This window comes from Thamnophis sirtalis, unplaced genomic scaffold (genome assembly GCF_051295495.1).
Source record: "Thamnophis sirtalis isolate CommonGarterSnake01/CBP01778 unplaced genomic scaffold, rThaSir2_p1.2 scaffold_5, whole genome shotgun sequence".
NCBI classification, from domain to species: Eukaryota; Metazoa; Chordata; class Lepidosauria; order Squamata; family Natricidae; genus Thamnophis; species Thamnophis sirtalis.
Window position 1 is genome coordinate 107,239,177 of NW_028261385.1, and position 27,709 is coordinate 107,266,885.

Below are 27,709 nucleotides of genomic sequence, written 5' to 3' on the forward strand. Positions count from 1 at the left end.
GGGATTGGGCCTACTGCTGCAAAATGAGATCTCCCCCCAAAATAAGACAGTCTTTTGGTTAAAAAAAAATAAGACCCTGTCTTAATCCCCTGGCTGGGGATTTTAATCAAGCTAGTCTAAAGTCTGTTCTCCCAAAGTTTGTGCGAGGTAAGAATACTCTAGACCATATGTAATCAAACTTAAGACAGGCATATAGAGCAATCCCCCTCTCCCATCTGGGTACGTCTGACCACATCTCTCTGCTACTGTGCCCAAAGTATATCCCCCTTAGGAAAAGGATACAACAAGTCTTGAAAACTGTCAAAATCTGGCCGGAGGGAGCACTCTGCCAGTTGCAGGACTGCTTTGAGACTACGGAGTGGAGTATATTTGAACAGTTGGAGCTGCAAGAATTCACTGGCACTGTACTCTCATACATTAAAACACGCACAGACAATGTAACAGTGAATAGGTGCATCAGAGTTTACAGTAATCATAAATCCTGAATGTCAGCAGAGGTACAATCACTTCTGAGAGCCCGAAATTCCACCTTCAAGGCAGGAAACGAAGACAAATACAATAAAGCCAGGGCAAACTTGAGAAGAGGCATTGAGGTGGCTAAACAGAAATACAAACAAAAGGTAGAGAAGTATCTGGAAGATAATAACTCAAGACAGGCTACAACACCTAACCAACTATAAGGGCAATACAAAAAAATAGCCAATGCTAATGCCCTGCTAGTAGAGGTGCTAAATAGCTTCTTCACCCACTTTGAGGTCAAAAGATCAGTCTCTATGGCTCTAGCCCGAAGGCCTCTGACCTCCAGCCACTCACCCTAGATGAACATCAAGTGAGAGCTGAGCTGAAGGCTGTAAATCCCAACAAAGCTGCAGGTCCAGACGGGGTGTTGGGGAAAGTGATAAAAACCTGTGCTGACCAATTAACAGGGGTCCTGACAAAGATTTTTAACCTCTCCCTGCAACAGGCTAGAATCCCATCATGCTTGAAAGCATCCACAATTATCCCAGTTCCAAAGAAAGCAGCCATAAAAAGCTTGAATGACTTATCAACCCATTGCACTGACATCTATAGTGATGAAGTGCTTTGAGAGACTGGTCCTACAACACCTCAGGTCCTGTCTTCCACCAAATTTTGAACAACACCAGTTTGCTTATAGAAGCAACAGGTCGACAGGGGACGCCATCACCACTGCTCTACATATTGCACTGAGCCACCTTGAGAAATCTGGGAATTATGTCAGAATGCTTTTTATAGACTATAGCTCGGCCTTTAACACCATCTTACCAGGAATTCTCATTGAAAAGTTAACTGACCTGAATTTCCGTCCCCTCACTTGTGAATAGATCAAAGACTTCCTGACGGATCGTCCACAAACAGTAAGAGTGGGTCCTTTACATCTTCCACGCTGAAGCTCAGCACAGGCTCCCCTCAGGGCTGCGTGCTCAGCCCATACCTGTACTCGCTGTATACATATGACTGCATATCCTCTGATCCATCCAACATCATAATAAAGTTTGCAGACGACACAACAGTGTTGGGTCTCATAACTGGAGGGGACGAATCAGCATACAGGGAAGAAGTCCTTAAGGTATCCGAATGGTGCTCAAGAAACAACTTACATCTAAATACTAGTAAGACAAAGGAGATGGTGCTAGATTTCCGGAAGCAAAGAGAGAAACCTGCCCCACTGTATATGGAGGAGGGCTGTGAGGAGAGGGTTTCCTCTTTTAAATTCTTGGGCTTATTAGTCAAGATCTCACATGGAAAAACATGTCCCTGGTGATTGGAAAGGCCCAACAGAGACTTCATTTCCTTAGAGTCCTGCGAAAAAAATCAGGTGGAACAACGGCTGATGACCTCTTTCTATCGGTCCACCATAGAAAGTGTCCTCACATATTGTATTACAGTATAGTATGCTGGTTTAACAGCTGCAGACAGGAAGGCACTATAAAGAGTGATCAATTCGGCACAAGAAACTATTGGTTGCCCTCTGACACCACTGGATGACATCGGCAGATCTCGCTGCTTTAGCAGAGTAAGGAAGATACTCAGAGATGATTCACAACCCCGGTCAGTGTCTCTTTGCACTTAGCAATAGCAATAGCAATAGCAATTCGACTTATATACTGCTTCATAGGGCTTTCAGCCCTCTCTAAGCGGTTTACAGAGTCAGCATATTGCCCCCAACAATCTGGGTCCTTCTACCAACTTCTACCATCAGGCAGAAGACATCAAAGTATAGCCAGCCGAACAAACAGGTTTAAAGATAGTTTCTATCCTTGGGCTGTGTGACTTTTAAATACAACCACAATCACTCCATGCACACACTAGTTTCTTTTTCTTTTTTTGTTTCTGTTATAATTTTGCACCAGTGAGGTTAAAACCAATTCAGTTGTATTTAAGTACAATGACAATAAAGATTATACTTACACTTATTTTGGGGGAAACGGTAGCACCTAAATGTGATAGTTGGATTGGGTTTTGGTGCAGGAAGATTTTGTGAATTTTATACCTTGTAAACTACTCTTGAATTTAAAAAAATGGCTTTGAGTTTGTTTTTAGGCCAGTTCATATGTGTTTAAATAAGCTAATTGGTTAAAGGTCAAGATATGTGAAACTTGCTATCACTTTAAACTTGCTATCACTTTAAATCATTCAAGAAGGCTTGAATGCTAAAAGGTTAAATTGATGGAAATACATAACAAAATTTTATCTATGCCAGCATCTTGGCTTTGGAATCCCCTTTCTAAAATGTTTTCATTGTTTTATGAGTTTGTTCATTGCTTTCAGCTGCTTTGAGTGAAGAGATAATTTATAAATATTGGAATAAATAGCGGAACAAGCTGTCAAACTGATCAATAATTTAAAAATATAAAATATATATTTCCTCAGATGGCTGATGAAAAGGCAGAAATTTTAACTTGTGGCACCGAAAAACTAGGCTATGCCAAAAGGATTATAGGATTAAACAACTATTTGGGTTGAAGTCTGAATCATTATGACGTGTCACCAAAGTTGCCAAGAAAAAGGAGAATACAAGTTCTCCATTTATAAGCATATGCCAATAGTATAAGATTTTGTAAAATGTTGGCACTATGTAAAGTTTTATAAGTATTTCTGCAGCAGTGTGGTTGAGCAAAATAAATTCTTTGATAACATTTTTGGTTTTCGGTTTTCATTAAAAATACCTAGCAGTGTTCTACAAATGACTGATTGACAGAATTAAATTTAGAATAAAGAGAACGAGTACTGCATATATTTACAAGCAAGTCCAAATATGCAGTATATTCGAGAATAAGATGAGAGATCTTCATTATGTTGAAAAGCTTTTTTTAAAAATTAGGAAAGGTACAGAGGTACTGCATATTACAAGCAGCATGCAAACTGGTGATTCATCATCATTATTCTAGTTTACGTGTGGTAAAAAAAAAGTTTTCTGCTTTATTTTTCATTGAGTAATTGTTATACTGGATTCCATTTAATTCTATTAAATGTATTCTTCCATAAAATATCTAAGAGTATATTGAATTACACTGCAATTCAAATACAGGGAGTTTTAAAAGCTGTAATTAAATCTTGTCAGATGACTGTGACAGTCTTTGAGTAATTAAATTTAACAATGTTCATCTCCTTTCCCCTATGTTAATGTTAACAGTAACTTAGCATGTTTCAATGTCAAATTGACAGGTATTCTGCCATCTGTATTTACCAAAGGAGTAAAATTTGACAAAATGCATATTATATGTGGAAATAGAATTAATAGGAGTCTTTTAGCTGAAGATAAGATACAACTTGCACCTCTTTGTGTAGTTCCTGTTCATGCATGGTATAGAGATCACAACATCATGAATAGGGAACAGATTTTGCAGTAGTATCCGATTGAAAGCTCAGATGCACATGCACATGATGTGACTTCTAGAGACAACACAAAAATTATTAAATATATAACTGAATACTATTAGCTACAATCAATTTTAAATTTAAACATAAGTTAAATGCAGTTTACATTTTGTCTTGGAGTTTGGCTCTGGAATGCCATTTAGAAGCCAAGTGTAATTGTTGTTTCTGCAGGGCGGGGGGCGGGGAGTGATGGATCCCTAAGCATTATTTTTGTTCTTGATAACTCCAGATAATAAAAGTCAACCCTGTTATTATCCCAGCTATCTGTGTAGCTGGGCCCTTTAGCCATAGATTTCTCTCAAGCTCTGTTTCTTGGTTATGTTAGTGACACTAGTAGTGACTTCAGTAGATATGTAGTGATTCAGAATTACTGATTTTCACAACAAAAATGACAGTGTAGTGATTTCTGCCCCAAAGGAAGTTTAATGGACTTGCATTTGATCAATCTGAATCATCCAGATTGTTGCAAATTTGTATAGATGAGAGGTTGTTTTTTCCAAGCAGACATTGCTGCTCAGCATCTCCAATCAGCTCTTGGTACACCAGATGTTGATTGAGGAGTGCTGCGTGGCTTAATGTGCAATACATCTTCTTTGTGTCTTTCTTTTGGTCAGATAATTGCTTTGTGAATATGTTGTCACTATTAAGCTCTTCTAGGTGGAATGTGACAGTAATAATTTCTTTTTCCTCTTCTAATTCATGAAGCTGTTCCTCTGACTTTTTCAGTGTAATTGAATGCTTGATGACTTTTTGTGAAGAAGGTTGAATAATCTCATTTTCAGATTCAATACCTGTCCAAAACAGTACTATTTCTTTGCGAAAAGCAGCAACAGTCAATGTAGTGATGAGTATACAAGGCACTAAATATAGAAGAGTTGATTGACTTGCCTGTAGGAATGTTGCTACCACAAAAGTCACCAACAGGCCATAGCTGTATGCCAGAATAGAAGCTAGGAAATAGATCCCTGGAGACTGAATTTGAACATCAAATCTGTGGCAGTAGGCTACCAAAAAACCAGGAAGTACAACATCTCCAAGGCCTATAGCAGTAAATGAAGCATTATCCAGAAAGGATGTTGATGGTAATATTGGTACTTTCAACAGAAAAGGGATCTCTTCTGAGTTAGATGACCCAAAAATTGTCATATCTGTAATGTCTTTACCTGTTTTGGTTAGAAAAGGTGTGACTAACAGGCAAAGTATATCATAAAACAAATGAGTGAACAGAAACAAGCTGCAGTTTTTTAAGGTAGGCATGTGAACTGTTTTCAGAAGGTAAATGCCAATTGAAATTCCTAAAACATCTTGCAAAACCCAGCTCCACCAATTTTCATTTCGGAAAATAATCCAGGTTGCATTGACAGACAAACACAGCATTGCTAGAAGCAGTGCTCTGATTTCTAGATCTTTATGAAAATATGGAAAATGGACTAAATGTTGCCCAAATGGGAGTTTGTTCACAAATGGAGTCAAACACCAGTATAGGCTAAAAGATGCATAAATACAGAAAATGCCAATCATTGCATGCATCATATAATCATAGAAGCAATAGAGAGAAAGAAGCATGAAGGTGCCCATTACCATACAGGTACACGTGAAGCAGATATTGGTATCAATTAATATCTCATCAAAATCTTGTGTTTGGCCCTGACTTTTTATATTGTCTTGTTTTTTCTTCTCTGTGCTTCCTGCCCAGTAGCTTCCTATGGTGACTGTGCTCATTACCATCAAGTAGATTATTCCAGTTTTGTGTAACAAATTTCTAATCAGATTTTTGAAGACTAAATAAAGGATATCCACATCACTGAGCATAAATCCTGGGAGGCTAATCTCTTCACAGTGACCCCAGTTGTATCCAGATCTCAAGCTTTTCATTGGATATGGAGCGTCTCCACCAAGTATCAGAAGCCCCTCTGTACTATTAATCTGATGGAGTCTTGCATTCTGAAAGAGATTGCAATTTCCCTGTCTGATAGATGCAATTCTTGTACTAAATCCACCACCATCATTGTCATCTTCCCCAAAGAATGAAGGCAAGCAACACATAGCTGAATAAGTGAAGTTCTGAGTAAATGGTTGAAGGTCAAACCAGTGTTTCTTGTTGTCTTCCTGATATGATTTTATCCATTGTGAAGGGAAAAGGAAACAGTAATCACCTCCTTTTTCTGGCCTGATGTGGAAGACTCCAGGGTTCTGAGCTAACACAGATGGAATAAAAGTAAGAAATAGTCTGATGAACAGCAGTATCATTCTCTTTGAAGTTCTGTCATCTACCTTCATCTTTGGTACGAACAGTAACTGGGCTTTGTTCTTGTCTTCTAGAAGAGGTTGGGCTGTTTTTGGTCTTCAGTAGTAAGCCCAAGTCCCTATGCTTGCTACATGATAAGCTCTTTCCTGATAACTTTATCTCCTCACCATGGCTATAACCACCAATCTTGTTTATTACATAATAAGACCACTTTTCTTACCATGGATACAGTTATCCACCTTTGTCTGTTGTATTACAGGCTTCATCTTTTTTCATAGATATTTGGCTCTGCCTTTTGTACAGACAAGCTCAATGAGACTATTACATATTAAATAGGGAAGCAGGATTACAAAGTGGCAGTTAATTATCTTTGTGAAGCAACTGTAATGTGAATATTTCACTTTAGTGTCCTCAAAGTCTACTTGATGTGATGTCAAATATTTCTTGTATGATGTCTCAACATTGATGTCTCAATGTTTAAAGAAGTGTGAAGGATTATATTAGAGCATATATCTTTCATGACTTCAAAACCATGCGGTACATAATAAGATTGATGAGTTTCACAATGAATTTTCTCCATAATTGGTAAACAATTTACTGTTGAGATTACTGCTGGTGAGCAAATATTTTTTCATGGCTATCTGGCCATTCTCCCATCTGAATAAGTCCAATTGCACATAAAAACTACCTTTAAGGTTAGATTGGAAACACATAGCCTGTATACAGTCTTTTGATTCAGTAAAGACCTCAAGGAAACCTACAATAAAAACTTAGGAATGGTGTTTACAGCAGTACCTCCCCTTGCCATTTCTTAGATATTTTTGTTTGTCATTGTCATAATATTTGTTACATAGCTAAGATGTAAATATTATATCATTAACAATAAATGTTACCATAAATTTTGATTATACTAAAGTATTATGAAGCTGGTTGCATGGTGACATGGAAATAGCTATGAAAAGAAAGCTTCTTGAAGTTTTCCATATTTTTTAGATTTTTCATTTATGCGCACATGCGCGCATACACACAGACACACAGAAAGATATTTAGGCACCTTGAATGTATTATACATTAAATTAATGTATGGAAAGAGGGAAGACTTCCATATTTATATTTTGTCTATTTCAGGGTTAGCTTTTCTGTACCAGAGGTGAAGAATGGTATGGGCTCTATATGGATTCCAGCATCCCAAAGTTATTTTTTAAAAACTCTGAACACATTTTTAGACATCCATTTTATGTTTCCAAGGCCTTGAACTTTTCTGTAAATTTGGATTAATTTTGCATTTTGAGTTTAAGTCCCCAAAAACTAAAAATTTGAATTTCCCTACTGCCAATAATCTGTTGTGATGATATTTTCAATTTTCCAGTGTTGAGAAGCCAAAAATACTTTATTGAGAAAGGGCTGTCCTAGCCATAAGTAATTAGTTTAAATATAATTTCAACAATATTTAAGCTTAATTATATTTAAATTTAGCATGTTTTATATTTTTACAGAAAAAGATATATCTGGTAATAACTCAAGTTTTGTGGGGATTGCATTCACTCATTCATGACTGGTGGGCAGTGTTGATAATGCATTTATTAAGATAGAGTAGAAATTATGACAAACTGTAGTTCAGAAGATCAATATTAAAGAAACTGCATTACTTAATATTGAAATGGAAAATATATACTGTACCTATATTCCATCAAGTAAGAAATCCAAATTTGAAGGCTTGGAGTAATGCGCCTGTAAATTTGAAAAAAGTCAAACACTTAAATTTTGAATATCTTAAAACAAATTAAATAAATGAGGGAAATGTTTAAGGTAGGTGTTTTTTTTTAACAGCCTGATTACCAGCCTCAAGTTTGATAAATTATCAGGATTATTTCCGATGCTGGGTTGGAGCAAATCCTGAGGGTTATAGTATTTCTTTCTATGAGTTCTATATAACTTTAAATTCTCTCTCCAGGTTTCCCATTCTCTAGTTCTGATGAATGTTTTAGAATGTTGGTTATGTATATAGTTTAGAATATTACTTCCTGTATTTCTTCAAATTGTTTTCAGTTAATCAGGCCTAAAGAAGGCTTTTGGTTTCACAAAGGTTTTAGAATTGTTTCAGCTGGTAAGCAATTGAAACAGATGTTTATTTTTGATATTCTAAAACAGTGGGTCTCAACCTTCCTAATGCCACGACCTTTTAATACAGTTCCTCATGTTGTGATGACCCCAATCATAAAATTATTTTATGTTTTCTGTATTTTTTCAAAAATATGTGTTTTCCGAAGGTCTTAGGTGACCCCTGAGAACCGCTGTTCTAAAAGTTCTTTAAGATTTACACATGATCATTTTTTAATCATTATAGAAACCATGATGCTCATAATTGAATCCTTCAATTTAAACCCTCTATCAATGACATTGCTCAAATGACATCGTACTACCATTGACAGTTGCATTTTCAGCCTGCAATTGAAACAGTTCTCACATATTGAATTTGAGATAAGATCCTGTGCATAAAGTACTTGAGTAATAACAGGAGAGGCGGTTTGGTGTAATAATTGAGGCATCAGATTAGAAACTGGGAGACTGATTTCTATTCCTGCCTTAGATACAAAACCAGCTGGGTGCTTTGGGCAAGTCCCTCTCTTTCTTAGCTCAGGGAAGAAGGCAATGACCAAGCACTTCTGACAAACCTTGCTATAAAAACAACAGGGACTAATCCAGAGAGTCACCAGGATTTAACATTAATTTGAAGTAACTAAATACACATACATACATACATATTTATTTTAACACGGTATGAGGCATAATCTGGTTGTTCACCTTGTGAACGCTCTAGTTTCACTAATGCCTGAATGGATTTTAGATTGCAGAACCCAAATTATCATAACAAGAGCACAAATGTCATTAAATTTCCTTCTTCCAGGTAGTGATACACTACATTGCCAAAGGTATTCGCTCACCCATCCAAATAATCAGAATCAGGTGTTCCAATCACTTCCATGGCCACAGGTATATAAAATCAAATACTTAGGCATGCAGACTGTTTTTACAAACAATTGTGAAAGAATGGGTCGCTCTCAGGAGCTTAGTGAATTCCAGCGTGGAACTGTGATAGGATGCCACCTGTGCAACAAATCCAGTCGTGAAATTTCCTCACTCCTAAATATTCCACAGTCAACTGTCAGCTGTATTATAAGAACATGGAAGTGTTTGGGAACGACAGCAACTCAGCCACAAAGTGGTAGGCCACGTAAACTTGCCCAACATCAGTGTGTGACCTCACAAATGCGCTTCTGGAAGAATGGCCAAAAATTCCCATAAACACACTCCTAAACCTTGTGGACAGCCTTCCCAGAAGAGTTGAAGCTTTTACAGCTGCAAAGGGTGGACCGCTGTCATATTGAGCCCTATGGATTAGAAATGGGATGTCTCTTACAGTAAGTTCATATGCAAGTAAAGGCAGGTGAGCGAATACTTTTGGCAATATAGTGTATCTTTAGGAGTTTTTCAATTTGTCACTAATCACCATCCAAAGTAGTAGTATTACATGTCACTACTCATATTGCTAGCTTTTGGCCATAATAATTTTTTAAACAACTTGAATTGAATTCGAAGACTGCCCAAGCATTCTGATCAGCATTATGCAGCCCATCACACTCATTAACTTTTTTTAAATCAGGAATTGCTATAGAAGTCATAGAAGGTACGGGTAGTCTTCATTTAATAAACCTAACTGGGATTGAAATCTCTATGATTAAGTGAAGTGATTGCTAAGCAAAACTTCATATAATTGCACTGCTTAGCAATGGCAGTTCATTACTACAAGTTGCAAACATTAGGCCAGGACTGTGTCATCATTAGGCCACATTTTTCTTACCTTGCCCACCTCCACTTATCTTCCCCCTCCCTATCTCTGCCCTTTTGGCTACCTTTCACTCTGCAGTCCCAATTGAGCTTCACCATCTTCTTCTTTATACTTTTGGTGTACACATGGCTTGACTCCATGGCAAGGCTCATGCAGCCAGCAACTGCTATATGGAGGACCAGACCAAGTTTTCCTGTCAGCATCAGGAGGAAGAAGTTGGCGAGCTGGGGTGGGCAGGGCAGCAGATGTAGTATGTGGCAGGGTGATAGGACAGCAGAGTGCAGGTCAAAAGAGCAGAGATGGCAGCAAGATAGACGAGTGGGGGGGCAGGGCGTTGAAGCACACTTTTGTCATTAATGCAGGCAGACTGCCCAACACCCAATTTTTGATCATGTAAATGAGAAGACCCTGCAATGGTAATTTCAAGGACACGTTTGAGAGCTGGTTTGGTCTAATGGTTAAGGCACCAGGGTAGAAAGCAGGAGACCGTAAATTCAAGTCCTACCATAGCCATGAAAGCCAGCTGTGTGATCTTGGGTCAGTCATACCTTTTAGCCAAACTCACCTCTCAGGGTTGTTGTTGTGGGGAAAATAGGAGGAGAAAGGTGGTGTTGGATATGTTCGGCATCTTGTATTATTTGTAAAAGTAATAAAAGCAGGATACTTTTTTTTCTTTTTACAACCCTATAATCCCTTGATTCAGAATACAAATATGTTGTAATATTCAATGCTGTTGCAACATTGAATTGTTGCTAAGTGAATGATTGTTAAGTGAGGAATACCTTTAGTAATTATTTGGTAAAAGTAGTTTGGGCTACCATATCTGGCCTAAAAAGAATCTGGGCTTAACTGGTTGTAGCAGATGATGATCAGAAACAATTCTTTGTTTTGAGGTAAACATCCAGACTTTTGTAATCCAGAATTGCTAGCCTCAAGACCAGCCCCATATTGTAAATGTTGGTGAATGATTATTTTCATAAAAGTGCTCTTTTAATTATTTCTGTATTCTTAGTCTAATCTTTATTTGATTTCTATATAAGGACCTTAAATATTTATGAAGTATTGTTTCAATTGGTAAGTGGGTAATGGCCCTGGAAAGGATATTTGTGAATGATATATTTATCATGGAAATACTGGATTTTGATTATAGGCAATTCCCAGCTGGGAGCAAGCATAGTAGATGCATTGGATACCCTCTATATAATGGGCCTTCATGATGAATTCAGAGAAGGACAGGAATGGATTGAGAATCATCTTGATTTTAGTGTGGTAAGAAAATGTATCTTGGAATAATATTGGTCCGAGAAATTTAAATTTTCATTCTACTAGTGTTTTAAATGATTTGTGATAACGGACATGAAAGCTTTGTAAAACTTCAAGCACACTTTTTATTGCAATCTTTTAAGAGAGAATGAATGTTCCTGTTGATTTACAAGCACTTATTTGTGTTGTGCTAGTAGTTTTTTCTTTTGCACTCATTTTTTATGAGATCTGCTTTTGAAATGTCCAGTGATATTTTGCATAATTAGGTATCACTGTTTTAGTCTCATCAATTATTAAAAATACAATTTTAGTTAGCTTGTACTAAAGTTTTTTCTCGGCGACTTTCATATTTTTCTGTTTAAAAAAAAACAGAAATCACATAAGATTTTTCTTAATCTTCACTCTTTATATTTGATCCATTTAAGAGTTATATTAAAAGTTTTCAAATCCAGTTTTAATTAATCTCAATGTATCCTTGTATCTAAACTCAAGGTAATTAATTTTCACTGTTACTAGTAGCAACAATGGCTTACTATCCCAAAGAACTGCTATAAAGAGTAATTGCAATTGGTCTGCAAAAATCCTCTAGTTGCTTTAAGGATGCACATGAAATGTAAATGCAGTGTATTAGTATTTAGTTTATACCTAAAGAATCTACCTTCTTATCTGTTTCAAGAACTCAGAGGTATCTGTCTTTGAAGTCAACATTCGTTTCATTGGTGGCTTGCTTGCAGCTTATTACCTCTCAGGACAGGAGGTAAGGGAGTCACTGTATATTTGTGTAAAAGTTTGAGTCTTGTTCTTAAATTTTTAAGGAAGCAATTGCTTGTTTTCATCCCATTTCACAAGCTGTTTAGTAGGTAACCAGAACTGATGAAGTCTGAGCCTCAATTTATGTCTAAATGAAAGAAAACTCTTGATATTGGTCTCAGAAAGTAGTATACTGAGAAAATCTTAAGTTTAATTTATTTTCCATAGCTAAAGGAAAGTCCTTTGGTTCCCTAATGAACTTATTGATTTTTCCTTTGGATATAGTACTAAGAAAAATAATTATGAATTAGCTTATCTATTATGGTAGTTGCAGAATTTATTTTTTTACATAAAATTTGATTTACATATTTATGGTTGGAGAAAGTGAATTAGATTCAGGTGTATACAGAAAATCAGTACTAATATGATATAGTCATATATAAATCCTAATTATTCATCTTATTTCTAATATGAGAAGAACTATTGTGATGAAACATTAATCAGTCAATGTTTAGTAATACTTCTTTTTATTTTAAAGTCTCAAATTTCAGTTTATTTTTTTTTAATTATGTAATACATTTTATATTGTACTTTAGCTTAAAATAACTCTTAAAGCAGCTCCAAATAGAAGCATAGGGCAGCCTTTGTCTCTTTATAAACTTCAAGACTTTTAAAAAAGGGGAAGGGAGAAGTAAAGAGCAATCTCCAGCATTATTTTTTTAAAGTCAGACAATTGACTGATGACAAAACAGTTTGATTTAAAAAAGGCAGAAGATTGCTAAAAAAAATGAGCATTTGAGTTTCTGAAAGACTGATTAAGGCAAATAATCTTTTAGGGATGAAAATGGCTACATGAAAAAAAATGCTTGCCTAATGAACGCAGAACAGTGGATAATTACATCATAGTAAAATTGGAGGGTGTAGTATAGAACATTCAGGGTTCTGAGGTAAATTTTTCACTATTACACACATAACTATTCATATTCATTTCATTTTTGAAAATTAAGAATCATTCTATACCTTTTGGGTTGTTTTCAGACAGTTTTTACCAATTACATTTTGATGATCTCTTTAAAAAACATGGTTTGGGGACTAAAATGCAGCAGACTGCCAACTTCTGCACTTAGGAACTTAGAGGAATTTGGTTATTATATTAGAGGTCCTTGTAATGATTTTCAGATAGTTTTGTTTTTTGTTTTTAAAAAATTGTTATGAGGCTATGCATTTATATGAAGAAGATAGTATTAACGCCAATATTTTATATCACCTCTGAGCTTTTCATTAACTGATTCAGCATTCACTCCATTTCTTCTGAATGATCACCTAGTATTTATGAACAGCCCAGTTTTTGTAGTTACATGAGATCTATTCTGGAGCTTTAGTGGCATATATTATACTCTCACCAGGAAGACTTTAAAACCTTTTCCTTCTTTAACACTTCTATATTGCATTGATCTTTTTGGTTACTTTTTAGCTTGATCTTGGTTTCCTTTTAAAGGTGAGCTCCTCTCTTTTTAGGCCGCAGACAAGTAGAAAGTGTATATCCCTTATTGGATAAAAAGGAAAACTAACCAAGCAACCCACAAACCCAATTTACTTTGTCTTCTGTGCCACAAGAGAAATACTTGTCCATCAATATAGGCTAGTTCCAATTTTGCATTAATAATAATGCTAAGCAATAATTTTAACAACATCTTAATTGCTGTAGCCTTCAATTGTAGGAAGAATTATATAGCATTTATATAGAGAAAGTAGAGAACCTCCCAAGTTTTTTGTCTCCAGTTTGTTAATGCAGATATTGTTCAATATACAGTGTACTGAGAAAATTATCCAGAAGACCTTTGCCATCCATTATAGAAGATAAAGTTGAAATAAATTCAGACAAGATGTAGAGATCACTGATAAGTTTGTTGTTATAAAAAAACGGCTAGCATATACTAAGTATGCAAAAGTAAAAAGTTGAGGCTGTAATGTTATTTTTATTCTACTGCGCTGAAAAGAGTTGGAAGGGAATGCTTCCGCTTTCTTTTTTCCCCTTCACCCACATTTCTCTTTCTCCCTTCTCCACTTTCCTACTATTTTTATTTTTACTTTATTTTACATTTTGATAAGTTTAATAAAATTGTTTTTTAAAAAGTACAGATCACTGAAATCTATTCCTTCCTACTGGCATAGTGGTGGAAAAAATGCTGTGGAAGAATATTTATGTGGATGTGTGTCAGGTGGGATACTTAGAAGAGGGCTTCCTTCTGAGTAGATGTGTTTAGGTTTGGAATGTAAACAGCAGACTATGGTTCAGCTGTCTTTCTCCATCTGTTTCAGCTATTCAAGATAAAAGCAGTGCAATTAGCAGGAAAGCTCATCCCGGCCTTCAATACACCCACAGGGATTCCTTGGGCAATGGTGAATTTGAAAAGGTACGAGTATGGACAGAGAAACCTGGCACAGTGAAGAATAATGTAAAACTTCTAATTAGCTTTTCTTACTGTTGTTGAAGATCAGCTAAGCAGTTTAAAGAATTTACATATTGTGCTGTTTTGGATTTATTTGACAGCTCCAAATTGTACTTACTATATGTTAAGGTCATAAACTTAAAGTGTACTACAATTTTACTTTTATTTGTTAAGTGTCAGTTTTCTTTCCTTGCTTTTTGTTTTTGTTTCTTGTAAATACATTTTCTTAGCCTTTTCCTATCGTTTTCTGATTAGTGGTGTAGGTCGCAATTGGGGCTGGGCTTCCGCTGGCAGCAGCATCCTCTCAGAGTTCGGTACACTTCACATGGAATTTGTACACCTCAGCTATCTGACTGGCAATCCTGTCTACTATGAAAAGGTTTGTTTTGTGCCTCTTTCTGATATACTCATATAGTTCAAGACGTGAAAATATAGATAAGATGGAAAAATGCATGTGGATGTGGATGTACCACATACTTACACCTTTTCTCAATATTTCTTTAATTGTAATTTTAAGACAGGTTATTAGTTCAACTATAACATTTCTAATTATTTAAAATACATTAAGGAGTCAATTGATTAAAAAAATCTGATTTTAAAAAAATCAGAGGAATGTTGAGAAGAAACCATGGTTACCTTTTGTTTCTTATTAAGGTTATGCATATTCGTAAACTGCTTCAGAAAATGGACCGTCCTAACGGACTTTATCCAAACTACTTGAATCCAAGAACTGGGCGCTGGGGGCAGCGTAAGTATTTCTTTCCTAAAAATTGCAAATTGAATTTATTTTGGGTATGAATATACACATGTATTTATCCATAAATTCACTTGAAACATCTTCCAAAACTCAATTTAATGTCACGATTTTAGTTATTGAGTAATCTTTATGGTTGTAGGCTCCAAGGTCAACATCATGCATAGACTAATTTCTTACTTCTTGGCTATGATAATTATAATTTGACCTGTATATCTGAACTGGGCATCCTGTGAATACTTGAAATCATAATTTATTTCTAAAAAGAATGATCATTCTTGTTGAAATTATGATTTTTAGGATTGTGTAGCTGCAGCAGAGATTATTCTGCAAAAGCCAAGTGATCCTGAAAAAGGATTGCTCCTGTTTTAATCATTAGAATTTAATTAATTGTCAAAGTGTTGTTATTGCTATCTTTTTTGGTTAGACATTGCAGCACCAAAGCATGGTCTAATTTTGTTGTCTTTTTAAAAAACCAGCCTGTTCATCCATCACAATGTCTTCAGATTCAAGCCAAGCAATTAGTTTCTCCTGATTAGCAAATATTTTGCAGATATGATTTAATAAACAGGTTAGGCAGTAGTTAGCTGGATCATCAAATTAAGGGGATTGAAGGGAGATAAACTGATATTAAAAGATTTAGGCTGAGTATCCAGAGGAATTTCTTCCCAGTAAGAACCATAGAGTGAAGTAGTATCTCTAGAAAATGGCGCTCCCACTGGATGTTTTCAAATGGACTTTGAATGGTGACTTGTTAGAGACAGTTTAGAACAGGGGTGTCCAAATTTTTGCAAGGAGGGCCAGATTTAGTGAGGTGAAAATGTTTGGGGCCGACCATTCAGCCTGACATTCTTTGAACCATTAACATTAATGTGTGAAGAAGGAAAAAATGATGGCCAGCGGGGATGAGTGACAGGCTGAGCTGAGGACTGCTCAAAATTTGAAAACGGGCTGCAGTTGGCCCCAGGCTGGACTTTGGACATACCTAGTTTAGAATATTTCTGTTCTGAAGAGGGGTTTGAATTGAATGAGCACGAGATCACTTTCATCTCAATTTTATAATTGTATTGTTCCAACAAGACTCACCAAGCAAAGCAATACTTTTTATAATGGTTATAGGAAATGATGGTGGAAACAAAATGCTTACGGAAATATTGTACAATAATGCTATGGGGATGAAATATATGTGCCTATTAGACCAGATTTTATATGCACATGCATTTTCTTGTAATCCTATGACGTACATTTTAAGGATTTGAGATTAAAAAATATGCTATTAAGAAATAAATACCTGTTGTGGCTCGGTAGGAGCCTTTGGAGCTGCTATAAGACTGATACAGAAATCTCAGGTGAGTGGTTTCAGGATGCTCACAGGAGAAGATAACAAGCAGCTGGGGCTCGTTAAGGCAGTGTTTTTCAACCTTTTTTGTGCAAAGGCACACTTTTTTCATGAAAAAAATCACGAGGCACACCACCATTAGAAAATGTTAAAAAAATTTAACTCTGTGCCTATATTGACTATATATAAAGTAATTTTCCCACCGCACACCTTACACTATGTCACGGCACACTAGTGTGCTGCGGCACAGTGGTTGAAAAACACTGCGTTAAGGCTCTCCTCCTGTGGATAAAAGACTGATGGTGCCACGCCTTAGTTGCAGAAGTCAACGTCGTTCCTTCATTCTCCGTTCCTGTGTAACCATTGAGAGAAGCCTTTAGCTAAGTGTCTGGATTCACGTAACTCTGTTTGGTATTAGTTTGAGTGAAGACTTTTTGTAAGAACCGTTTATCTATGTTTATTTTGGGCTCGCAGCCAGCAAAAGCCAGGACTGATAAAGACATTCCTTTGCGAGCTGTGTGTGGCTGTCGTTTCTGAACTAACAAAGAGGGGGGTCAGAACAAATACCATTGTCCTACATTGATGATTGAGGACACAGTACTTCAAACACAGTGACATGCGGTGAAGTTTACAGTTGGTGAGGCAAGAGTGTGGCGGAGGCGAGAAGCAGAGTCCCTGCCGCTGTCCCCAACAGAGGCATCTTGCGTTTATGTCTGCCATAGACGTGAGACGCCTCTGTCGGACACAGCGGCGGGGACGGATGAGGCGGGGGGTGAGGCGGCGGAACGCAGCGGCGAGAAGCAGCTTCCCCGCCGCTGTCCCCGACAGAGGCACCTCGTGTTTATGTGCACCATAGACGCGAGACGCCTCTGTCGGACACAATGGCGGGGACAGAGGAGGCGGGGGGCGAGGTGGCAGCCAGTGAAGAAAGGGGAGAGGAGGAGGAGGAAAGGGAGAGGAGAGCAGGACGGGGCTCCCGGTGGGGGGGAGAGGAGAAAGGGAAGGGGGGCACAGCAGGCAAAAGAAAGAAAGCGCCAGTCCGTCAGCAGAGGCGGAGAAAAAACCCGCCTCTGCTGGCGGGCTGCCCCTCTCTTCTCAAACAAGCTGTCCTCCCTGCCTCTCCCCCTTCCCTCGCTTCTCAAACAAAGTCTCTCTCAAATTGAGAGTGAGTTTGTTTGAATGAAGTGAAGAAACAAACACACGTGCGCGCGCACACACGCACAAATTACTCACAATAAAATTACTTACAAATTACAATAATTTTGAATTCCTCCCCCCTCCCTCCGACCCAGGACCCACAGGACCCACATACCTTTTCCAGCTGTGTCACAGAGGATTTCAACTCTCCTCTTGTCTGCCATGATGAAAATGTAAAAAATGTAAAAAGAAAAAGGCAAAAGCTGCTGCTGCCAGAGCAGGAGGAGGCGAGAGAACCACGTGCCTCCTTTGCATAAGGAATTTTTCGCCTTTTAACCCTTGCTTAACTCTGCTCAAGTGATCATAAAGATAGAGTAAAGGGGGCATGTGGTTCTCCCGCCTCCTCCTGCAGTTAAGCACTAAGCAGAGTCATCCACTGTGATTCTGGCAGCAACTATCTCCGCCTTTTTCCTTTTACATTTCTTTTTCTTTTTCATGATGAAAGTGGTGAGGCCCTGCCTCCCCTGACTGCACGTCCCTGTTCAAACATTCAATTTCCAGTAAACTTATTTTCCATTATCGAATGCTCTGTAAATTGTTTTAATTAAATGTTTTATTTTGTTTTCGTTGACCATTCAGATACCAGTGGAGCACATCTTTTTACTAATATGGTGTTGTAACAACTTTCTATTTCCAACTGATAGCCAGCATGCGGTAGTGATTAACACAACTAGGAAAAACTTAGATTCACATCCATGGAAACTTCCTGAGTGACTTTCGACTTGTTGCTCAGACGGTGCTTAGCTAGCTCCAAGGAAGGCACCTTTAATTCAAATCAACTATTTGATTATTTGACTTAAAAATTTGCTCAGAATGGTGGGTTATTAAAAGTTATTCTCTATGTGAGTTGAATTTTATACAGTTACACAATCCTGACTATGTAGTTTCTGTTCATTTTATTGAAAACCTGGGAAATCCTATAACACTTAAGCAAATACTTTCCAGGTAAATCTATATATTGCTAAAACTCTTCTGCCTGTAATCCTTAATTTGGGGAAAACAATGCATCACTGGGTAAAACCTTTTGAACTAAAATATCTCAAATGGGCTAACCTACAGAATAAATCCAAAGTACATTTTTGTGACAAAATACAAAGCCTTAATTGTGGCCAACTTCTGATGTTTGACTGTGCCATATGGTTCAACCTAAACTATTTCAAAGCACATATAGCTCTCTGAATTTTAAATAAATTTTCAAATATATTAGAAGCTCTTAATGTCTGTTGGAGACATTAAGGAACCTGGTAAGGTAATACCAATGAATCAGGTATAAGAGTTTGTCTAGCTATAACATAAGGAGAGCTTCATTCCTTACTTTGCTAGATGAAATGTGAAAATATTTCTAAAACATTGGCTTTTTGAATCTAGGCTTATTGATTTTGTAGTTGCAAATCACAGTAATCTTTCATATTTACAGTTTTATATTTATACATACTCTCTGCCTCTTTCTCTTGCAGATCACACATCCATGGGTGGTTTGGGAGACAGTTTTTATGAATACTTGTTGAAAGCTTGGTTGATGTCAGATAAAATGGACACAGAAGCAAGGAAAATGTATGATGATGCTATTGAGGTGATTATAATGCATTAATTCCCCCTTTCTCCAAGCAATTACTGGTTGTATTTTTTAAGAATCAGAATGAAAACAAAAATGCATCCTGAACTTAGCTCATCCTGTTCTCTTACTTGAACATGTTGTTTGGGGATTGAATACACCATGAGCAGAAGAAATAAATATAAATATAAATAAAGAAGTACAGGTAATTTGCAACCACAATTGAACCCTAAAATTTCTGTTGCAAAGTGAGACAGTTGTTAACTGAGTTTTACCTCATGGAGTTTTGTGATTGATGTGATTGTTAGTACTATGACAACTGCATAATATTTCACATTTTATTTCTCTTCTCAAATTTTATTCCAGTTATCTATTTATCAGATTTTATAATAAACCTTCTGAGCAAATGGGGGGAGTAGACATCTTTGCCTTGAGTTGTTGCTAATTGGAGAATTTTATAAACAGCAATCCATTCACTGCTGTTTGCCTTTTATATGTACTTTTCATCCAAGTTTTTAATTCTTCTCTGGAATTCAGTTTGTTTAAGACATTTAATTAAAAAAAATCATTCCAAATTATCAAAGGCTTTTTCCACATTATAAATACTGATATTTTTCTTAATTTTGATAAATTATAGTATACTTGTGATAAATCTGTTATCTTTCCCATTTTGAAACATAATCTGTATGTATAATTTATCAAATGTACTTCCTCATACGTTCAGCTAGTGGAGTAGTTACTGAATTTTCAGTAGTAAAAAAATTGGTCTATATTACTGACATTTCTTCTGATCATTCCCTTCTTTGTGTATTAATATTAAATACGTTTCTTCTCAATAGAGCTGTAGATAGCATCCACTTATGGGTTAACCCTGTCCGTTCTCCTATTGGACTGAGTCTGATTAATAATTAATTAGCCACCTTAATAATTAATTAGCCACTTATATAACCCGTCTCTGTGAGTGACTCCACCCAGGTTTTTGACTCAGTCCACTCTGGACAGTCGTGTTATCCAGTATTGATAAGATCTTTCTTTAAAAAAAATTGTTTAAAAGTGAGTACTCAACGAAGAGTGGGCTGGAGATCAGGAAAGCCTTAAACTATTGGAGAGAAGCTCATTAAGACTTTCTTCCAGCCTGGAACTGGAAGCAAGGGGCGGGTGAATTGATTGCGCGCTGAAAAGCCAGCCCCTCCATTGCGCGTTACGATCGCTGGGACAGCACCCCCTCACCTGCTGTGTCCAGCCTCTTCAGCAGTGTGCCTGCGAGGCTGGGGGCCTCCTTGCCAGCGTTCGCCTGATCTCTCTAGGCTAGGGAGAGCGGAACAGGCACGCCTTTGTAATATGACACCTCATAGCCTGCTTCAAACTTGACGAGGCCCTCAGATGGTGATTCTAGGCATGGGTGTCTGTACGGGCCTGAGGGAGCCATCAGAAGCCCAGAGAGCACCAGCGGCCATTTGGAGAGGGAGAAAATTGGCGCAAGTGCCATTTTGGATAATATTTTGGCGCGGCCACCATTTTGAGTGCTAACGGCCCCTCCGATGACAGACAACACAGCTTCAGGCCATCCTGGCATGGAAGGAAGCATTTAGGGAGGCTTGCTGTCAGTGGCTGGGGGCTCCGATCCCCCGACCTTGCCTGCATTATCTCTAAGTGGCAGTGCAAATAAGCCAAATGATAAGGGCTCTAAGAACTCTAAATCCTCCAGCAAGGGCTCCAAATCTAGGAAGGCCTCCAAATCGGCAGACAAGGAGGCCAACCTCTAGGCCAAGGCTGGGCCTCAAGCCTCTTCCCCCTCTACCATCTCATGCAGCAGCTCTCCTTCACAGTTGGATTCTGGGCCTGGTCCATTCAGTCCAATGCTGTCTATTAATACCTCAGGGATCTGGGGGCAATCTATGCTGCAACCCCCTATGTAACCTCGCCCACCTAGCAGGCATGTGGAGGCCACATTTACGCCCATGGCTGCAGGCCTCTGTCATGAGTTCCTGACCCCAGCCATGCCTCTGGATTACCAGTCCTTCATTGCAGAGGCCATTAAACAGGATTGCGGCTGGGTTGCAGCAACGTGCACCACCTCCACCGGCCTTCCAGGTTCGCGCACACAATGACCTCGAGCCCAACATGGGGCAAACCAGTCACCTCAGCACCCAGAGCGCTCTTGTTCTCCTGCCTCGGAGGAAGGGGAGATCAGGGAGGACGGCTTATCTGAAGAAGAGGGGAATAACCCAGACAAGCCGGTGGCCTTGGGCCTCTTCCCACCGGCCCTATTCAAGCCTTTGCTAACTAAGGCAATTGCTGCAGCTAATATGGGGGGACTCCCTCAACCTCTGGAGGCACCAAATCAACCAACACATTGTTTACGGAGCAAAAATTGGAGATGGATGCCATCCCTGCTCCCCAATTGTTTATGGACACCATCCAGAGACAATGGACTAGTCCGACATCAGGCCCGGCTCCAGAGCCATACAAAAGGGGGACCTATTCGGGGATTCCCTCAGACACCTCCTGGTAGAGGGAAAAGATAAGTGTAAGGTCTTGCCCACCAATTACAAGAAGGGGCCGTATCGCCCGGGGCCAATTCCCAGGCGGCAAGGGGCTGGACAACTAGATTACGGGGGATCCTTTAGGAACCTGGATTATAGCCCATCCACCTTTAGGCAGCAGGATAACTTTGGGCAACGCTAGAGACAGCAAGCAACCGTACCACCAACAACGGGGCAATCAGTCCAAGCGGCCCTTTTGGGGCGGGGGAACCGATTCTACCATAGGCCCTGAGCCATCTGGAGGTCGGTTCCCCATTGGCGGCCGGTTGATTCATTTCATGGAAATGTGGGAGGCTACCACTTCCGACAATAGGGTCATCACTACAGTTAAGACGGGTTTGGCCCTTGAGTTCCTTTTGTTCTCTCCACGTTTTTTCATTAGGTCCCCAGTCTCAGGGAATAGGCAACGACAGTTCTTAATGAGCTCGGCCTTAAAGCATTCAACCGGTGCCGGCTGACCAGCGTTTTCAGGGTTTCTAGTCTGTGTTGATTGTTATCCACAAGTCCTCAGGGGGTTGGAGGGCTATTTTGGATTTGAAGTGTCTTAATAAATACTTGATATACCGACGTTTAAAATGCACTCCTTGCAGTCAATATTAGAAGGAATAAGACAGGGTGACTACCTCACCTCTATCGACTTGACAAAGGCATATTTGCATATATCTATACGTCCAGACCACCGTTGTTTCCTCCGTTTCTGCTACAATAACTGCCATCAATACAAGGGCTTGCCCTTTGGCCTCTCATCTGCCCCTCAGGCTTTCACTAAGGTATTGGTTGCCCTGACGGCTCATTTAAGGACAGTGCCCATCAGGATTATGTCCTATTTAGATGGCATCTTGATATTGTCCCGCTCTTGAGATAGGGCCGTGGTGGACCTAGACACCACGGTTCATGCCCTCCAATCCCATGGGTTTTCCATCAACAGGGCCAAGAGTCACCTGGTTCCTACCACTCACATTTTACACTTGGAGGCCTGGTTCGACACAGAAGCAACTCAGGTGTTCCTTTCTGAGGAGAGACAGGACAGTCTCTGACAGTTAATCTCCCAGGTGGACAAGGGGAGCAAGGTTTCACTAGCTACCTTGTCTAGGTTGCTGGGGAAGATGGTTTCGGCCATCACAATTGTCCCTTGGGCCAGACTACACACCAGGGAATTGCAATGGCTCCTACTGCCCTTCCAGAAGGTGCAGAGGAGCACTTCCCTGGTTAGAATCATCTTGCCTAGCGAGGTACGCCACTCCTTACATTGGTGGGCGTCTCCTGCGATTAGTAGAGGGTGTCATTTCAGGTTGGAGGACAGGATCACAATCACCATTGATGCGAATCTCACGGGTTGGGGCGCCCACCTCGACATGCATGTGGCTCAGGGCAAGTGGTCAGAGGAGGAAAGTGCCTTGAGTATTAATCTCCTCAAGCTTAGGGCCATCAGGCTGGGCCTCCTCCACTTCATAGACATGGTCAAGGGGAGCCATGTGCAGATTCTGACTGATAACATTACAGCCAAGGCCCATGTCAACAGGCAGGGGGGCACCTGGTTGAGACAACTGATGGGAGAGGCGGAAGAGCTGGGTCGCTGGGCTGAGGTTCACCTCCTGTCCCTCGTAGCTGAACACATTTCAGGGGTTGACAATGTGAGAGCAGACTGGCTCAGCCACTCTACCCTGGATCAGGTGGAGTGGAGATTATATCCTCCTCTCTTCCAGGCAATTATGCGACAGTTCGGGGTTCCGGTCATGGATCTCTTCACCTCTCCAGCCAATGCCCAGCTACCACAGTTCCTCATGAGGTTCTCTGCGACAGGGGCAGAAGGGACGGATGCTCTCCGCTGGCTCTGGCCTCGGGGACTGCCGTACACCTTCCCTTCACTTCCACTGTTACCCAGGGTCGTACACAAGATCATTATGTCCAGGGTGGAGGTCATACTAATTGCCCCACATTGGCCACATCGGCCATGGTTTGCGAACCTTCAGACATTGTCCGTGGAGAGGCCCTGGAGAATTCCACCAGACCAGGCGTCCCTCAGCCAGGGGTCGCTGGAGCACTCGTACCCTCAGTGGCTCTAGCTAACCACCTGGCACTTGAGCGGGAAGGTCTGAGACTGGACAGGTTCTCCGCTAGGGTTATAGACACTATACAGGCGTCCAGGCGACCCTCCACGGATCATATTTATAACGCTACCTGGCGGGTGTTTTGTGAATGGTGTTCTAATAGGATAACATCGGTTTCGGCCTCGGTTCCTCAAGTCCTGGAGTTCCTCCAGGATGGGCTGGAAAAGGGTTTATCGCCCAATACCCTTAGACGACAGGTAGCGGCCTTGTCAACTATGCTGTCCTGGGGAGGGGGCCAATCGTTATCTCGACACCCGGCGGTTAGGAGATTTTTGAAAGGGGCTTCTAATTTAAGGCCACCTATACGTACACAAATATCCCACATGGGACTTGTCTCTGGTCCTCACCTCCCTCACGAAAGACCCGTTTGAGCCTATAGGTGCTATTTCTCTACAGTTCCTTTCCCTAAAGGTCGCTTTCTTAATTGCCATCACATCTGCATGGAGGATATCAGAGCTCCAGGCACTAAGGTTTGTGTACCTTTTATGATGATAGGGTGGTCCTCAGTCTTGACCCATCATTCCAACCTAAGGTCAATTTGTGGTTCCATCGGACACAGGAAATTGTATTACCTGATTTTTGTCCCTCACCTTCAAGACCCTTAGAGGAGCAGTGGCACAAGCTGGATGTCCGGCGGGCCCTTCCAACCTATATTTGGAGGACATCGGATTTGAGAAAGATGGAACGTCTCTTTGTTTCTTTCCAGACTTCTTCCCTGTGACAGAGGGTTTCGATCACTACCATAGGCAGATGGGTTAGGAAATGTATCGCCAGGGCCTATTTCTCCAACGGAGTGCCGGTCCCATAGGGGATTACGGACCATTCCACCAGGAGCTCGGCCACTTCTGCAGTGTGAAATACCCAGGCCTCCCTGGGGGAGATTTGCAGGGCGGCGGCATGGGTGACCCCCTCGCCCTTTGTTCAGAATTATAAACTGGACAAATTCGCTTCGGCGGATGCTGCCTTTGGCTGCAGGGTTCTGCAAGCATTCCATAACAACAGGTAGCCCAACAGTCTCTTCCCTCCCTACGTAGACTAGCTTGGGTATGTCCCATAAGTGAATGCTATCTCCAGCTCTATTGAGAAAGGGCGTTGGTACTTACCTGATGCGCCTCTTCTAATAGAATGGAGATAGCATCCAGCCCCACACGGTATGGAGACTGTTTTTCTGTGCTTACCTGGGAACCTGAGTTGTGGTTCGTTGCCTTATTTGTGCTTGTGATATTTCTTGTTGTTTTTTGCCTTACATGGTTTACTAAACTTGAAGGTTGGATAACACGTGGAGTCTGTGTATTTGTTCTTCGTCGCAAAGCTGAGTGGAGTCACTCACAGACAGGTTATATAGGTGGCTAATTAATTATTAATCAGACTCAGTCCAATAGGAGAACGGACAGGGTTAACCCATAAGTGGATGCTATCTCCACTCTATTAGTAGAGGTGTATCAGGTAAGTACCAATGCCCTTTCCCAAGTCTTTGAAATTGTTTTTGTTATTTCAATTTTATTCATTGCCTTTAGCAGTAGTTCTGCTAGTTATTTTAATTATTTACCATACAGAGCTTTATTAATTTTAATTTTCTTATTGTTTTTTCATATCTTGAATTGTTAGTAATTTGCTTAAAATTTCTTATTTTAAGTAAATTTTTAAGATCCGAATTTTCTCTCTCCCTCTCTCTCCTCTAAACGACTTGTTCCTAAAATTTGCAAGTTCTGCTGTTATTTCTGACCATATATCTATTAGCTTATTATATTTATTTAATATATTTATTGCTGTTATCTTCCTTTTTACTTTCTTTTTCCTAATTTGATATGCTTCCCTGGTTTACTTTTATTTTGAAAATAATTTTGTTTGGTACACTTTGTCTTCTTTTGGAGTTCTTCTGTTTCCACTAAATCTAAATGATGTTTCAATTTATTTAATTCTTCCAATGTTTATTGATCTTGTTTGTTTTTATGAAACTGTTCAGATTTATTTCTTTTGTCTTTTAATGGTGGCTTTAATCTGCTATGTTCTTTTTTTCTGATATGAAGCAAGCCTTATTTAGATTCTTCTTATATAAGTTGACTCCCATATCGTTGTCTCTGTCATCCTTACATAATATACTTTCTTGAAGTAATAACATTTTTATCCTCTAACAAGTAATTTTTCTCCTTGAAAGTGAGGTATGAAAATCTGCATGATCTGTGTATATCACTGAGCAAATGTATTTTTCTTTATTGATAGTGGGTGTGAGAGCTTTAGCTGATATACCTCCTTAATCATTAACTGTTTTCTCTACTTGTCAGTTTTAACTCTTAATCAAAAACCTTTCTGCAGTTCTTGAACTCCAAGATAATGTGATTACTTCTTCCCATGGTTCTCACTCCATTTACCTGTTCAACCAGCTCGCTGTTCTCTTTTAAGATCAGCTCCAGAGAGCCATTTTTTTTTTTGTTTTTGTTTTCATCTTCTGCACTTTGGAACAAGCAGGCAGTAAGATCATTGAGTAATGTTTGAGGCCTTACTGTCTTGGCTATCCATCCATCAGATGTCCAAGCAATGAAAGATTCCCATCATTACTGTAGCTCTTATCCCTGAAAGTTTTTCAATGTGGTTCCACATCTAGATCTTCTATCTGGCTTCATAGTCTATAATTTACTTCTACAATAAAAACTTTATTGCTTTCCCTTCTTTGTAGTTTTATCTGAACATTCTTACCTGGATTCATGTGAAAATTCCTGAAACCCAAATGTGCATATACATCACATATAATGTAATATATAATGTATAATCACATATAACCTGAAATGTGCATATACATCACATATAATGCAAAAGAATAAAGAGAATAACTACAGACAGCTGCTCCTTTGCCTGAACTTTCCCCACAGCTATTGTGATCTCATTGCTTTGATGTGTATAAGACCAAACAGTTTACTTTCTTGAAATCTCTTCCTCTCCAGTCTCTGTGCTCTGGGTCTAATGGAGGGACTTTGCTTAGGCAAACAAGAGATTGCCTGCAGAAATCACTTGCTCTCAGGACTTTCTTTTAAATTCTGAAAGTCTTTTTAGTTCGGTTCACTATTCTCATATATGAGTCCATTCTGAGAATTCCACATCTTCCATAATTAAGAACAATGGGTTTGTACCTCCTTTACTTTATCTTCCAAGAAGGCAGTTGGTCTTCATTTGCACACATATCCCTGTAATCTTTAGGAAGAAAATGAAGATATGATAGTTCCTCATCCAAATTAAAAGAGCAGTTTGGATGATTTCCATGTTGCTGAGGTGAACGTGTTAGAAGAAAATCTGCTCTGTTCTGTGGCCAGGTAAATGAGCACAGGATGCCTATGTGAGGTGGAGGGAGTTTATTTGATAGCAAAGTCAATGTATAAATCAGCTGATGAAGGTAGCCCAAGATCAGAACACAGAGAATAGTAGTATTTATAGTAATAATGACTGATTGTGCATTAGATGTACAAAGTGAGGTGTTCGTGATGTAGGGATGCCCAGAGAGCAAAGTCTCTTGCCCATGTGGGTGTGCTGATCTTTTTGGTGTGGAATTTTATGAGGGGTGTGACATTAGAGTTTTAGGTTAGGGGTCTGATCCCTGAGGAGTATGTTGTAATAAAATATTTCTTTTATCTTGAGGGGATTTTGTTTCATGATTATTTTGCCAATGATTTTTCTGAAGGGCCATGCTTAATCAATTGCAGCCCAAGTGTCAATGTGGGTGGAAAAGTTTAAGTGGCTACATTGTATCT

General features: G+C 39.3%; 2 protein-coding genes and 1 pseudogene across 2 annotated transcripts in view; 2 read left to right on the forward strand and 1 right to left on the reverse strand.

Annotated features, from left to right (window-relative positions):
• The window catches only part of MAN1A2 (mannosidase alpha class 1A member 2), a 64,029-nt gene that overhangs the window by 22,751 nt on the left and 13,569 nt on the right, over positions 1 to 27,709 (forward strand). Inside the window, exons 4-9 of the mRNA XM_087716466.1 lie at positions 11,149 to 11,267; positions 11,938 to 12,018; positions 14,334 to 14,428; positions 14,720 to 14,843; positions 15,119 to 15,212; positions 19,212 to 19,327. Of these exons, the coding sequence (XP_087572592.1) occupies positions 11,149 to 11,267; positions 11,938 to 12,018; positions 14,334 to 14,428; positions 14,720 to 14,843; positions 15,119 to 15,212; positions 19,212 to 19,327 (629 nt within the window). The remainder of the gene's footprint in view (positions 1 to 11,148; positions 11,268 to 11,937; positions 12,019 to 14,333; positions 14,429 to 14,719; positions 14,844 to 15,118; positions 15,213 to 19,211; positions 19,328 to 27,709) is intronic.
• LOC148045532 (signal peptide peptidase-like 2B pseudogene) lies at positions 4,304 to 6,305 on the reverse strand (annotated as a pseudogene).
• Positions 23,362 to 25,305, forward strand: LOC148045533 (uncharacterized). The gene is given in 2 exon segments (XM_087715142.1): positions 23,362 to 24,271; positions 24,273 to 25,305. Coding segments are annotated over 2 exon segments (645 nt in total). The 5' UTR covers positions 23,362 to 23,809; the 3' UTR covers positions 24,456 to 25,305.